Below are 16,729 nucleotides of genomic sequence, written 5' to 3'. Positions count from 1 at the left end.
GATGATCTGGCGAGGGAGGGGCTCCCGGGACCTGAACAAAGGGCGGTCTGCGAGCGCTGGTATGTGATTGTCGCTGAGGAAGCCCTACCAGAGCTTAGAAAGAACTCTTGGCATCAACAGGCGCCCAATATACGTACTAGGCACACAGCAGGTGTTCAGTATATATATCCAAGTAGAATGTGGGTACTCAATAAACATATGCTCCAAACCCTACGGCACCTGGAGCTGCACTTTAGGCGGCTGGCGCTCTGGCTCTCTCCCTCCCTCCCTCCTTGCGGATTTTTCCTCTTTCCGTCATGCAGTTATGAACGTATTGTTTTATAAAAGTCTATTAGGTTAAGGTGGTTGATAGTGTTACTCAGATGTTCTTTATCCCTACTGATTTTTAAAAATCTAGTTCTGGTAATTACTGAGAGGTGTGTCTATTTCTGTTCTCCGTTTAGTTCTATCAGGTTTTTGCTTCAAGTATTTTCAAGCTCCGTTAAGCACGTGCATTTATAATTGTTTGCCTTCCTAATGAGGAGGATTGGAGAGTGAATATTAGGAAGAATATCTTCAGAAGCCTTTCTCAGAGGAGTGATAATGGGTTTGTCCTGTCCTGGGTTTGTTCAGGAAGGAAACGGGATAAGCCCACTGGGGACTACAGTGCGGCATCTTCTCCATCTCACATTCTATGATATATTATTTAATAGATGGAAGAATTTGTTCTTCTAAGAATATAAAACTTTAGAAGTCATTTGAAAATGGCTGGGCCAATCTTAAGTCTCGTTTTGCAAACAGTAGAATATATGTGAAGTAGGAGTTAGGTGGAAACTACGATTATGGGTTTGTCTATTTCTCCGTTTAGTTTGCTGACTTTTTGCTTCCTGTTTCATATATATATATATGTTGTATACACATTTATGATTGTGTGTCCCCCATGAGTTGACTGTTCTATTATGAAACATTTCTCTATGTCTCTTGTCTTAACATCTGTTTTGTCTAAAATTATAGTCAGTCTAGTTTTCTTATCCTTTCTGTTTGGATGGTTTATTTTTCCATATTTTTTCCTTGAACCTATCTGATTTTATATTTAATATACATTTCTAGTCGATATCTTGTAGTTTGGGTTTCATATTTTTTATCCAATATGACAGTTTTTGGCTTTTCATTAAAATATAAAGTTTGTTTATATTTATGCAATTATTAGTTTGGTTGGATTTATGTTTACTATATTGTTAGTTTCTATTTGCCGCATTTTTTATTAACTATTTCTCCTTTCCTGCTTTTTTTGGGCAGGTTGATCAATTTTTTCTGATGTATTTGAATTCTTCTGTTGGCTCTTCAGCTGTACCTTTATGCATCTTGTTAGAGGTTGCTCTAAGGATTAAAATATGCATCCTTTTTTTTCTTTAAGATTTTATTTTTCCTTTTTCTCCCCAAAGGCCCCCTGGCACATAGTTGTATATTTCTAGTTGTGGGTGCTTCTAGTTGTGGGTGCTTCTAGTTGTGGCATGCAGGACACCGCCCCATCGTGGCCTGACTAGCAGCGCCATGTCCGCACCTGGGATTCGAACCTGCGAAACCCTGAGCCCCCGAAACGAAGTGCGCAAACTCAACCACTCGGCCACAAGGCTGGCCCCTAAAATGTGCATCCTAATTTAACATGGTTCTACTTAGAATTAACACTGTACCGCTCCATGTAAAACATAAGAACTTTGTAACAATATCCTTTCACTTACACTCCTTATTCGTTTTCCTACTGTTGTCATACATTCAGCTACATATATTATAAATCCCACCACACAGTGTTGCATTATTTTGCTTTAAAGTCATATATTTTAATAACATTTATAGAAAACATATTTTATATATACCCACATATTTACCATTTCTGATGCTCTTCCTTTCTTCCTGTTTGTCTGTATTTTCATGTAATGTCAACTCCCTCCAACTGAAGAACGTCCATTAGCACTTTTTATACTGCAATTCTGCTAGTTATGATCTAACTTTTCATTTACCTGAAAATATCTTTATTTCATCTTCAATTTAAAAGGATATTTCTTCTGGAGATAGAATTCTTAGTTGACATTTTTTTATTTAGTGCTTTGAAGATATTATTCCATTGTCTTTTGGCTTCTGTTGTTTCTGAGTAGGAATCATTCATATTTTTGTTTCCCAATATGTTATATGTTGTTTTTCTCTGTCTGATTACAAGATTTTCTTTTTATCAAATTTGAGAGATTTTGGTAGTTTTGGTCATAGTTTTTGTTCTACCACATTCTGTCAATCCTCTCATTCTAGGACTCTATTTAGAAGTACAGGGGCTGGACCCATGGGCAAGTGGTTAAGTTCAGGGGCTCCACTTCGGCGGCCCAGGGTTTTCCAGGTTTGGATCTTGGGCACAGACATGGCACTGCTCATCAAGCCATGCTGAGGTGGCGTCCCACATGCCACAACTAGAAGGACCCACAACTAAAAATATACAACTATGTACCAGGGGGTTTTGGGGAGAAAAAGGGAAAAAACAAAAAAAATTAAAAATATTAGAAGTACAATATGTCACTTAATAGTATTGTTCCTTAAGTACCTTTGCTCTTTTTTTCAATCTTTTTCCTTTTTGTACTTCAGATTGGATAATTATTAGTGATCTATCATGGAGATCACTGACCCTTTCTTTTGATTCCTCTCATCTGCTCTTATGCTCATTCTGTCAAATTTTCATTTCAGTTTTTTAAGTTATAAAACTCTCATTCCCAGTTCTCTTTTATACTTTGCATTTTTCTTCTGAGGTTCCTGTCCACTTATTCATTACGACCATACTTTCCATTAATGTAATAAACATATTTATGTTACCTTCTAATTCCAGTATCTGGGTAATCTCAAGTTCTATTTCCATTGGTTGCTTTTTTCCTGCTTATGGATCACATTTTCCCTCTTTTTAAAATCAATATGAACTCATGTTTAGCTAATATAGTTGCTAACTCATGTTTAGTGTAAAATATATATACACACATATAGATATGTGTGTATATACTTGCGTTAGTATATGCAAATATATTTTCTAGCTGCGTCTGCTGAGAGCTGGGCAGGGAATATACAAGATGAGCTGGGAATATCAGAAAGTAAAGGAAGTGCTCAAGATACAAAATGATAGAGCTATGTCAAAGAGACACAGGAGCCAAATGAAAGAGCTCACAATGGCCAAAGTTGGAAAAGTTTGAGCAAAAGAAAAAAAGGTAACATAGTATTGTGTTATAACCCAAAGTATAAAATAAATATCCATGAGTCTATCCTGACATGAACAAATAAACAAATGGAGGAAAATGAACAAATCTCCCATGTAGGAGAATTCTGGATACTTTGTTTGGATTACCCCTCCTCAAGTAGTTGGAGCTTTACTCCCCACCCTTTAAGTGTGAGCTGTGCGTAGTGACTTCCTTCCCAAGAGTGCAGTATGGGAAGGCAGATAAAGTAAGATTACAGTGGAGAAATCTGGCAAGCACTACCCCAGCTAAGCGTTCGAGGCTAACATCATCAGTGACACTTTATGTTGCTAGCGTGTACCTTTGATATGATGTTGTGAGAGTGGCAATTAATGTGGTCTTCCTCCCCCCATATCCAACCCCCCTGTCTAACTAGGAGAAAAATATTAGTCAATTCCAACTTACGGGACATTCTATAAAATAACTGACCAGTGCTCCTCAAACTGTCAAAGACATCAAACACAAGGAAACTCTGAGAACCTGTCACAGTCTTGATGAACATAAGGAGACAGGATGACTCAATGTAATGTGGTATCCTGGATGGGATTCTGGAACAGAAGAAGGACATTAGATAAAAACAAAGGAAATTTGACTGGAGTATGGGCTTTAGTTAATAATAATGTATCAATATTGGTTTATTATTGTGACAAATCTACTGTAGTAATGTACGATCTTAAAAGGGGAAACTGGGTGCTCATTATTTGGGAACTCAACTATTTTTGCAACTTTTCCGTAAATCTAAAGCCATTCTAAAATAAAAAGTTTATTTAAAACAAAGTATGAGGCTATAGGACAAGATAACAGACACAGGAAACTTTCATTAAACCTTTTTAATTAAGAAGTAACAAGTGAAAAGTGAAATTTATTCTGATGATATTAGAGTGTTTCAAGGATCCCAATGGCAGAAAAGTGGCTCAGAAATATGGAACACAACCCTTAAAACCCAATTAAGCTTCCACATCTCCCACCCTACCTCAATTCCCACCCCCTGAAATATTAGGAAAGAAAGAGTGTGCATAAAACCAGATTAGACTTAAAAAACAAAATAATCTGCTCTCTTGGAGATTAAACACATGAATTAAATAACTCAATTGCTTGGCTGAATAGCAGACTGGAGATAGTGGAGGAGTGACTAAAAGAATAGAAAAATCGATCTTAGAGTTTCTCCCCAAACTCTGCACAAAAGAATAAAGATGGAAAACATGAGAGAAAATGACATGTAAAGGCAGTGCCTGAAATTCTAATGTCTGTCTAATAGGACTTCTAGAAGGAGAAACCAATAATAAGGAAGGAGAGGGAATAGGAAAGGAAAAGAAGACAAAAGAAGAAAATTTCTTGGAGGCAAAAAAAAGACGCAAATTTTCAAAAAATTTAAAAAGCTAAAATTTATAGTGCTCTTTCTATTTGGCAGGCCTAATTTTAAGAATGTTACATGTATTCCTTATATCAACCCCCTTATGTGGGTGCCATTTTGATCCTCATGTGATGGACACAGAGGCACAGTGAGGTGACATAATTTGCCCAACATCACAGAGCAATTAATGGAGGAGGCAGAACGCAAACCTGCTCTTTGTTAATAAAACTTATTATTTTGAAATAATTTCGAACTTACAGAAAAGTTGCAAGTATAGTACAAAGAATTCCTTATAACTTTCATATAGATTCTGCAATTGCTAACATTGATTGCACTTGCTGTATGACTATTTTTTTCTGAACAATTGGAATTTCATTCAGAAAGGTCAGTTGCACCTTTTCCTCTGAATGCTTCAGTGTTATTCATCCTAAAAACAAAGACATTCTCTTCCATAATCACAGTACAATGATGAAAATGAGAAAATTTACACTGATAACAATACTTTTATTTGATCTACAAACCTTATTCAAATTTCACGATTGTTTCAATAAAGCTTTAGAGGAAAAAAAAATTTTCTGGTCCAGGATCATACATTAAATTGTCATGTTTCTTTAGTCTCCTGTATTCTGAAATCATTCCTCAAGCTTTGTATTTCTTGACCTTGACATATTTGCAGGCCAGTTATTTTGTAGAACATTGCTCAATCTGCAGTTTTCTGTGATTTCCTTATGATTAGGTTCTGGTTATGCCCTTTGGCAGGAATATCACAGGAGTTGCTCTGTTCTTCTCAGTGCATTATAACAGGAGGTACAGCATGTCATTTTGTCTCATGCTGGTTATGTTAACTTTGATTACTTGGTTAAGGTGGTGCCTCCAGATTTCTTCACTGCAATGTTACTATTTTTCCCTTTGTGGAGAAACACTTTGATATCAGCATGGGGCTGGCCCTGTGGCCGAGTGGTTAAGTTTGCGCGCTCTGTTTCAGCAGCCCAGGGTTTCCCCGGTTCGAATCCTGGGCGCGGACATAGCACCACACATCAGGTGACACTGAGGTGGCATCCCACATACCACACCTAGAAGGACTCACAACTAAAAATACACAACTATGTACCGGGAGGCTTTGGGGAGAAAAAGGAAAAATAAAATCTTTTAAAAACAAAAATGAACTATAAATCAACACAATAATGATTAAAAAAAGAAGATATCAACATCTGTTTCTTATCAAACTTTTACCCACTAGTTTTAACATCCATTGATGATTCTTACCAGAATCAATTATTACTGTGATGGTTTATCGATGCCGATTTTCTAATTCCACCATTCTTTCTATGTCAATACGTTGGCCTTCTACTATAAAGCATGTTTCATGGATTCTTATTTCAGTCACTGGGTTACTCAATGGTTTTACTCAGTCTGTTACTATCATGACATATTTTGATGCTCAGATTGTCCCAGGTTTGGCAAGTGGGAACTCCTTCAGACTGAAACTGTGACCTTTTGACATATTTCAATCCTTTTTTGAGCACTTCCCTACTTTCTGCCCCCACAAAATGTTCCAACCCCATTTGTGTTTTCTCTACTCAGTGCTGGCATATGCTGTTTTTCCAGGGAGCCCTGTTTCCTTGGATCTGGGTGCTGGAGATTCTCATTGCTACTGAGATGTCATTGCTTCTATGTCCTCTCCACTAGGAAATATATATATGTATTCATATACATATAAATATATATGTATTTGTATATAAGACAAAAATATATATGTATTTGTATATAAGACAAATATATGTATATATGTATACACAGACCTATGCAGTTCTATATTTATATATTTTTTAAAACCATGACTTTTTAGTGATACCTCCAATTGCTATCCAGCACCACACGGTTCATTCTAGCCTCCTCCTTTGCATATTGCAACTTCCTTCTCCAGCAATGATAAACCTGGTTCCCATTATATTTACTCACTCCTACAATGTATTTACTTTTTTGCTTGATTCTAGTAGTTTCAGAATTGTTAATCTATATAACTGTGTAAATCAATCCTACTAACTGGGAGTTTATTTATATACAACTTTTTTTCTTAGACTGAGGGAATATGGTCAAATTGTCTTCAACAGTTGCCTGGGATAGTTCTTTTTTCCCCTTTAGTGTGGGGGAAATATTTGTTTTTGCTTATATTCCAATTTACAGCCTCTCCACTCTTTGTTGATATTTTTAAAATATGTAAAACATTAACATAGTCCCCGTAGTAAAAAATATACAAAAAGGTATTTTCAGAGAACAGTCACTTCCTCTATTCCTTCATGTACTAAATTCTCTGTATATTTGGGTCGATTTATGGACTTTCTGTTCCATTCTACTGGCCTGTTCATGCATGTTCTGTTCATTACATTATTTTGATTATACAGGTTTTTTAGTATTTTTAAATATCTGGGAGGACTAGTATCCCTTTGTAGCTTTTCTTTTTCAGTGTTAGCCTGGCTATTCTTGCAAAAAACCTGTACTGCTACCACTATGGATACCGTACATACTTCAGACGAAACAACCAACTGAATTGTCCCCCTCCAGTAATTCTCCTTCCCGGTACCTTTTCTCTTCACGGCCCTTATCAGTATGAAGTTAGGTACTCACTTGTCTGCTCCCAGAGTTTCTTGGTGATCAGGGATGTTGTCTTTAGCATTCCCAAGTGTACTGTCAAAGGCTAGAGTGCTCTGGGGCACACTGAAGGTACGCATGATGCACAAGCACTTTGTGCACATTTTTTTCATTAGCTATTCTGGTGGGTGTATAGTCCTATCACATTGTGGTTTTAATTTCTCCATTTTCTTGATAATTAATGAACTTGAGCACCTTTTGATATCTTTATTGGCCATTTGGATATCCATTTTATTGAGGTGCTTATTTTTTTCCCCATTTTCTATTTGGTTGTCATTTATTGATCTGTAGTTCTTTATATATTCTGGATGAGTCTTCATGCAAAAATATATATTGTGGATATCCATTTTATTGAAGTGCTTATTTTTTTTCCCCATTTTCTATTTGGTTGTCATTTATGGATCTGTAGGAGTTCTTTACATATTCTGGATGAGTCTTCAGTCAAAAATATATATTGTGGATATATTCTCCCACTCTGTGGCTTGCCCTTTCACTTTTTTTTTTTTTAAGATTTTATTTTTCCTTTCTCTCCCCAAAGCCCCCCAGTACATAGTTGTATATTCTAGTTGTGGCATGTGGGACGCCGTCTCAGCACGGCCTGATGAGCGGTGCCACGTCTGTGCCCAGGGTCCAAAGCGGCGAAACCCTGGGCCGCTGAAGCAGAGCGCGTGAACTTAACCACTTGGCCATGGGTTTCACTCGGCCCCAACCTTTCACTGTCTTAATGGTGTCTTTTGATGAAAATAGATTCTTACACTCAATATAGTAAAATTTACCATGTTTTCTCCATATGGTTAGTGCTTTTTGTGTTCCGTTTAAGAAATCTTTGCTACCTCAAGGCTAGAAAGATATTCTATGTTTTCTTTTAAAGCCTTTATCTTTTACCATTAGATCACTAATGCATCTGGAATTGATTAGTGTGTAGTGTGAGGTAAGAGCCGAGATTAATTTATCAATATGGATATGCAACTGACCCAGAGCTATTTATTGAAAAGACCACCATTTCCCAACCACACTGCAGAGAGGACCCTTTGTCATAAATCAAATGGCCACATATAAGTGTAGGTCTATTTCAGGGCTCCTTATTTTGCTTTATTGGTCTACTTGTTCCTTCTTGCACCGATACCATACTGCCTTAATGACCAAAGTACAACTTATCACAGTAACAAATTCAAGAAGAAAAATATTATATCGATGTGCCCAAATAGCATTTCAGCAGGCATTTCTATTAAAAAAGTTAAACAGAGACTGAAGGAAACAGCTGAGCCACACAAAGTCTGTTTACCTCAAACCCAGAGCAAACATTGCACCAAGGGTTTCCACTGAAGTGGGGAAAACAATTAGATGCCTGCTATCATCACTAATCTTAAACTGTTCTGGAAATTCTTTCTATTACAATAAGAATAATTAATAATCACTATAAATATTCAGAAAAAACCAAAATTATATCTATTTGCAGTTGACATAACTAACTGCCTAGAAAACCAAGGGTCTAGTAAAAAATAAATTAAAAAGATTATTGGGTAATAATGAAAGCTATGATTGCATCCATATTTAAAATTTTAATATGACAATATCACCATAAATACAGACATAAGCCACAATCTGGGAGAAGGTAAGTCCATCATTTACAATACTAAGTAAAGGATTACTATCTAGAAAATTATTTTTAAGAATCGCACAATTCTTACATGAACGTTGTTAAAAAAAGGAATATGGGCAAAAGACATGAATTGGCAAATTACAGTGTTTAGCAATAAACAGATGTGGAAAGACGCTCAACTCACTAATAACCAGAAAAATATTAAAGCACATACCAGAATTGGAGATACAATGAAATACTATTTCACTGGTTGGAGGGATTGTAAATTGGCACAATGGTGTCCTCCACTTTTATGGTAATATCTAGTGAGGTTGAAAGTGAATATAACCTATGACTGAGCAATTCCACTTTTCGATGAATACTTCAGAGAGACTCTTGCTTATGTATAGCAAGAAACACACATATCTATAAGATATTTTTCAGTGAGAAATTGTATATAATCTAAATAGTGACCAATAAAAGGTCTAAATACATATAGTATATTTATATAAAGAATAGGGCTGGGGTTTTCTCTTCTATTGAAAAGCACCATTTTAAATTTTAAAGACAGCCGGTAGCTAACAGTTGGACAGCATGACGTGAGTTGCTTTCCTTGCCACACAACCACACACCTGCCATAATGCAGACATTTCCATCCTTGAAGCCACTCCTTTTGGTTACAGCAAAACTGCCAAAGTGGAATCACATCTGCAGTAGGCATTGGGAATGGGAATTCTAGAGCGAAGTCTGAGAGACACTGGGTTAGATAAAAGGAAATCTTTTTTTTGATCGTCTTTTGATAGGCACTTAATGTGAATAATTTTTTTCCCAAGAAATACAGTATACAGAGCTCCCATGCTTGTTTGACCAGAAAATCATTTTCTTCAAGTACCATTAAGTACTATTGTTTTGTGGAACACAGTTTCAGAAATTTGGAGTTAGGGGCCGGTCGTGGCGTCCCACATATAAAGTAGAGGAAGATGGGCACAGATGTTAGCTCAGGGCCAGGCTTCCTTAGCAAAAAAAAGAGGGGGACTGGCTGTAGTTAGCTCAGGGCTAATCTTCCTCAAAAAAAGAAAAGAAAAGAAAAGAAAAAGAATACTTAAAATCTGAATACCTAATTAAACCACAACAGGTCAGGCCCCCAGATATTCCTGGCAGATCATTTTACATTTTATAATTGTTTTAATAGACTGAGTTCAATTTATAGAACTTTTTTTGGAGTGTTTGCATGTATCTTAAGTAATACTGGTCCAGATTTTCCTTTTTAGGGGCTATCCTCATCTAATTTTATTATTGGGATATTGCCTTATAGAATGATCTGGCAAAAATTTTTAGAGGTTATCTCCTCTTTAAAGCTTTTTATTGCCAGCAAAACTATTGATTCTAGTTTTTAAAAATCAAGATCATAACTACATTTACATTTTTCCTTTGTTTATAGATCTATTCAGGTTTCCTATAGTATGTTGTTTTTTTTTTTAGAGATTGTTACCTGAGCTAACATCTGTTGCCAATCTTTTTTTCTTCTTCTTCTCCCCAAAGCCCCCCAGTACATAGTTGTATATTCTAGTGGTAGGTCCTTCTGGTTGTGCTATGTGGGATGCCGCCTCAGCGTGGCTTGATGGGCGGTGTCATGTCCGCGCCCAGGAACCCAATGGGGGAAACCCTGGGCCACCAAAACGGAGTGGGTGAAGTTGAGCACTTGGCCCTGGGGTCAGCCCCTCTGTAGTATCTTGAGTCAATTTTGATCATTTAGGTTTCTCTAGATAATTCATTCTCTATATTTTTATACATATTGAAATATATGTATATAGTAATACACATATAACTTAAAAAAATGTTTAATCTCCTTAATATATGTAGTGATTTCACCTTTCCCCTACATACAGCTGTAACTGAGGCATCTCTTTTTTCCTCAATAATAACTGCCAATTCTATATTCATGGTCTTTTCAAAGAGAACATCTTTGGATAAAGTCTACTGTTTTATTAACTATTCCATTAATTTCTACTTTTAGCGTATGAATTACTTCCTTCTACTTATTTTTTTTTCTAGCTTAACTTAATGCTTACGTTTTTCAACACATTTATCAATTGCCTGTTATGTGACAGGCACTGTAGGTGTGGGGACTGAGTGGTAAACAAGAGAAACACTAGTTCCTCAATCTAGGTTTTCTAAATGCATTAAGGTGATTAATTTTCTACCAAGTAGAGCTTTGGTGATTTCCTACAAATTTTTATTTGTAGGCATCACTTTATCATTTATCACTAAGTAATCTAAAATTTCCTATTTGATTTTCTACTTAAAAAAACTTTACTATGGAAATTTTAAAATATACGCAAAGGTAGTAAGAATAACACAATGAACCCTGTGTACTCATCATCAACCTTCAACACTTAGCAACATTTTGCCAATCTTTTTTCATCTATCACCCCCACCCTTTGTTTTTCTGAAGTATTATAAAGCAAATCATAGACACGCCATAATTTCACCCTTGAATACTTCAGTATAAGGACTTACACACACATACACACTCCCACACCCATGCCAGCATTGTGCCTAATCAAATGAACAATAATTGCTTTACATAATTTAACTCACTCTAGGTTTACATTTTCACAATAGTCTAAATTTTTTTCATGTATTTGTCCAAATCAGGATTGCATTGACTGTATTTTCTTATTTTCTGTATTCTTGATGGTCTGGCATTTGATGACTTGATCCTGGAAAGATTACCCCTCCGAGGGCTAGCAAATTCCTAGAGATGGCAAATGATACCCGCCTCCCCTGACCATCTCCTTTATCAAACTCATATACCAAGCCAATATTCCTCCTGCCCTAAATCACCCCAGGTACCGGACAACTAGGGCCTATCCCTATGGCTCAAAGCCCACCAAAATTATTCAAACTATCCAATCCTAAACTCACTTAGTGTACCTCCCAGTGTGGCCCATTCCTTCATAGGAAAACTCCAGTAAAGGCTCTGAACGATGCTCTGTCTTCTCCCCTCTTCTGCCTCCCCAAAAAACTAGGTGCTTCCCCATGTGGACCTGTGTGGCATGCGGTGCCTCCTATTTCTAGTGATCTCTGAGTATAAATGTCTTCCTTTATGACAACCATTCGTGTGTCTACGTGTCTAACCATATGTGATTAAAATAAAATCTCACTACATTTTAATGCAAGGATCCCAGTACATTCCATATATTGTGTTTAATTGATATGTCTTAAGTGCCTTTTAATTTGCAAGATTATCTTTTTATTTTATCTTGACATATATTGGTTAGGAAACTAGATCATTTATTATGTGGAATTTCCCACATTCTGGATTTGGTTGGTTGCTTCTTTGTGTCATTAATTTCTTTAATCCCCAAGTTTCTTGTAAACTAATTAGATTTAGAGATTAAATTATACTTCTGGATCAATATTTTGGGCAAGAATACTTCACAGGTGGTGCTGTGTACATCTTTTGCATCATATCAAGAAGCACACAGCCTGGTTGATCCAATTTTAAGATGTTTATAAATATAGATTAGGGTTCATTCTGCTCCATCTATTAAAACCTTCCTATCAATCTTTCACCCAAAGGTCTTCACATCCATTGATATCACCACCAAGATTCATTATTTAATAAATTTAAAACGTGATTTTTCAAATGCTATCATTCCTTTGACCTTTATTAGCTAGAATTCTCTAATAATAAAGAACTGTCCTTCACCAACTTTTGGTTGTCTTGAAATATAGTTCATAAAGGAACAGCAAGATAAATGCTCCATTTTCCCCCTTTATTGATCAATAAATGCCCAAATATGCTCCAGAGCTGACTAATGCATTTGGTCAGAAAAATAAGAAGCTATCAAATGCTACAGCAGTCATGACAAAAAGACACAGGAACCAACTTGAGGAAATTCCCATTGGCCAAGATAGGACAATTTGAGTATAAAAAAAGGCTACAATGGATTTAAAAAAAATTATTGCAGGAATTATAATACAGGTGATTTTAAATTTCCAAATAGTTTCTTTTTGTTACTTTTAAATTAAATTTAGACTGGGGTCAGAGAATGCAGATTGTAGAATACCTACTTTTTTATGAACAATTTTAGAAAGAATTTCTCTCTTTCATTATTTTAACACGAATAAGTTACTGAAATTCAATAAGGATAAGCATTGGTGGAGGGCATTTCTATATTCACTGTGCCCATCGTCTTTAATACGAATTTTCAAAACAGTAATTTTAAAGATGATATAATAAAACAAAATTTAGTGGCTTAAAACAAGAACCATTTTATTATATCTCATGATTTTGTAGGTCAGGAATTTAGGCAGCGGCTCAGTTAGTCGATTCTTCTGTTCTATGTGGTGTCAACTGAGGTCACTCAGTGGCATCCAGCTGGTGGCCAGTGAAACTATTTCACTCAAATGTCTGGTGTATTGGTGGGCATGTCTGGAAGACTGAGCTCAGCAGAGTGCCTCTCCCTCTCTATGTAGTCTCAGGGCCTCTCCATGTGGTCTCTTCAGCAGAGTTGCCAGACTTTTTAACATAAAGTTCAAGGTCTGAACTTGAGAGAGTATTCCAGGAGATGAAGTAAAATCTATCAGTAAAACCTGGGTCTAAAAACCGGCACGGCAGTACTTCTACTATATTCTACTGGTCAAGTCAGTCTGGCCAGATTCAAGGGGAAAGGATGTGGATGCCACCTCTTAATGGGAGGAGTCTCAATGAATGTGCAGCAATTTTTACTCTGCCACAGTATTATAGCACCATTTTATAAATGAATAAATTACAGCACAGAGCAGAGAAGCATCTTCTTCAATATAACACAAGCAGGAAAGTGATGGGATAGAGATGATGATGTGTCTTTCCCACATTCATTATATTAATAGGATTAGTTTTTAGAATGAATGTGAAGTTTACCAGGTTTGAGTGATGGTTTATCAGGTTTGAGTGATGGTGGAAGACATTAAATTAACATATTCTTTTAAGATATAAAATGTCTTATGCCAAGTCAATTACATGTATAAAGCAAAAGGGATTAATTACTATATTCACAGAGTGTTCTACAACACAGAACAGAAGGATATTCTTATATTTTAACATTATGAATTTTCAGATGATGGGTAAGGTGTGAATGTTGTCTAAAGGCCTTCTTACATTCCTTACATTCATAGGGTTTCTCACCAGAATGAATTCTCAGATGTTGAATAAGGGATGAATTAAGTCTAAAGGCCTTCCTACATTCTTTACATTCAAAGGGTTTTTCACCAGTATGAATGCTCTGATGTAGAGTAAGTTTTTGGCGCAATCTAAAGGCTTTCCCGCATTCCTTACATTTATAGGGTTTCTCACCGATATGAATACTCTGATGTTGTGTAAGTTGGGAGAGTAGTCTAAAGGCCTTCCCGCATTCCTTACAGTCATAGGGTTTAACACCAATATGAATACTCTGATGTGAAATAAGTTGTGAGTAACGACTAAAGGCCTTCCAGCATTCCTTACATTCATAAGGTTTCTCACCAGTATGAATTCTGTGATGAAGAATAAGATGATAACCACGACTAAAGGTCTTTCCACATTCCTTACATTCATAGGGTTTCTCACCAGTATGAATTCTCTGGTGGAGTGTTAGTTGTTGCCGAACTCTAAAGGCCTTCCCACATTCCTTACATTCATAGGGTTTCTCACCAGTATGAAGCTTGTGATGTACTCTAAGGCCAGAGCCACACAAAAAGGCCTTCCCACATTCTTTACATTCATAGAGTTTGTCAGCAATATTAAGCTTCTGATGTCGAGTAAGGTGTGCATACTGTCTAAAGGCCTTTCCACATTCTGTACATACATAGGGTTTCTCACCAGTATGAATCCTCTGATGGAGAGTAAGCTGTCCACGCACTCTGAAGGCCTTCCCACATTCTTTACATTCATAGGGCTTCTCACCAATATGAATTTTCTGATGTACTCTGAGGTCTGGGCCACATATGAATGATTCTCTACATTCCTTACATTCATATAGTTTTTCACCAGAATGAAGTCTCTGATGTCGAGTAAGGTGTGCAGTTTGTCTGAAGGCCATCCCACATTCCTTACATTCATAGGGTTTCTCACCAGTATGAATTCTGTGATGAAAAGTAAGTTGTTGGCGTACTCTAAATGCCTTCCCACATTCCTTACATTCATAGGGTTTCTCAACAAAATGAATTCTCTGATGTGGAGTAAGAGATGTGCGTTTCTGGTAAGAGGACACTTTTTGAGATGGAATTTTCATCTGACTGACATATCCTTCTTGTCGTTCAAATTTTCTTTTGGACTCCCAATCATTTTTTAAAATAAGGTCCTTAAGGCCATGGCTTTTAATTCTTTCCATTATCTTCCACTGGGATAAGTTTATTTCATAAATGTCATTTTCTGAAGATAACTTCTTGCTCTCATACCGGGTCTCCAAATCTGAAAGAAAATAAGAAAGCTAACATGTAGTTCCTTTTCCTAAAAGAAACAAAATTTCTACAGTAAAAATAAAAGATAACCAAAGTAACGCCCAATGAAATTCTAAAAGTATTGTTATACAATTTGAAAACAAAAAAACAAACATAAGGGAACACTAGGGAAAATGAAAGTTCACGTAAGAAAGTGAGATTGGTGATTAAGTAAACACTTTATGTCAGTGGTTCTCAAATTGAGATGTGGATCAGAATCACCAGGGAGCTTGTTACAAATACTGAGGTTTAAATATCACCAAAATCATTTGGATCAGATTCTAAAGTCCTGGGCACTCCTATATTTAATATTCTCCACACAATTCTGATGGAGATAAAAAGTGGAGAATTCATGCTTAACTTTTTTCAACAATTTCTCTTTATTCTTAGAATAAAATCAAACTGCCTGTGGTTAAAAGGCCTCTGCTTACCTATAACACGTCTCAAACCACTGTCCTCTTTACTGCTACCTGGAGACCTCTTTTCGGATCTGAGAACACATCCCAACTTACTTCCACCTCTTAGGACTTTTCACAGTCTGCTCTAGCTCCCACAGATCTTCTCACTGAGCTCCTTGCATGGTTGGCTCCTTCTCATCCTGAGGTTAAAGTCACTTCCTTTAAGGCTGACTCTACTGACAGTATCTAAATCTGTGTTGTTATTTATTGTGTTGTTATTATGTATCATCAACATACACTTATGTGGAAATTATATATTTATTAATTTTTCAAATTGCTATTCTGCTTATTTTCTTACCCCTAAACCTCTTCAAGGGCAGAAACAATCTCTACTTTACTTTCTATTAAACAATAAATCCATAGCACACAATACGTTCCACTCCTTTAATTCCCATAGTTATATACTTATTCTGAATATATTTCTCTGCCTCTAATCTCTCACACCTTACTACAATGATTAAATACTGCCTTTATTCATCTAAGTTAGCCCAGCTAAATACATAAACAGAAAAGGGTGGTTGTCTATTACTATATAACCTTCCATTGCTTACACCCTTATCTATGCAGTGTTCTCTGCACTGCCCATTCCCTCCTTCAAATAGCTATGGGTTACTTTTTATTTGTCTCCACATCACAACAAGGTACTGAGGAGTTCTACTTATTTAATCTCCCTTTCAACCTATTCTATTACTCATCCACTTTATGAATGCTCAGCTGGTTTTGTTCCTTCATCCCCTTGCTCAGGTCTTCTCCCTTCCACTCTCTCAGGGGCAAGGCCATTCCTATGTTTCCTAGAAATGTGTACCAGTGACTTTTAGATAGGGAAACTCCTTTATACCTTACTGAAGTTCTTATGAAATCCTTAGTTTAAAAAAAAAAAAAAGGTGTGAAATGTGAAGAACTCACTAATAGGGACAAAGGGACTTGCAGTCATTTGAGTGTGAAGAACTTTGCTAACAAAGGTCATATA

The 16,729-nt window shown here is 36.4% G+C and overlaps 1 protein-coding gene across 6 annotated transcripts in view; it reads right to left on the bottom strand.

The window, feature by feature from the left end:
* The window catches only part of LOC100629880 (zinc finger protein 14 homolog), a 101,303-nt gene that overhangs the window by 21,993 nt on the left and 62,581 nt on the right, over positions 1-16,729 (bottom strand). For 4 of the 6 annotated variants that reach the window (XM_005596204.4, XM_023651343.2, XM_023651342.2 and 1 more), the window contains exon 5: positions 8,794-15,272. In XM_005596204.4, coding sequence (XP_005596261.2) covers positions 13,915-15,272 — 1,358 coding nt within the window. In that variant the 3' untranslated portion in view covers positions 8,794-13,914. Of the gene's footprint in view, positions 15,273-16,729 lie in introns of those variants that run through there. The other 2 variants (XM_070224261.1, XM_023651335.2) reach the window with 2 other exon arrangements.

This window comes from Equus caballus, chromosome 10 (assembly GCF_041296265.1).
Source record: "Equus caballus isolate H_3958 breed thoroughbred chromosome 10, TB-T2T, whole genome shotgun sequence".
Classification (NCBI taxonomy): Eukaryota; Metazoa; Chordata; class Mammalia; order Perissodactyla; family Equidae; genus Equus; species Equus caballus.
The sequence above is the reverse complement of the archived record's forward strand: the minus strand, read 5'-3'. Positions and strand labels throughout refer to the sequence as shown.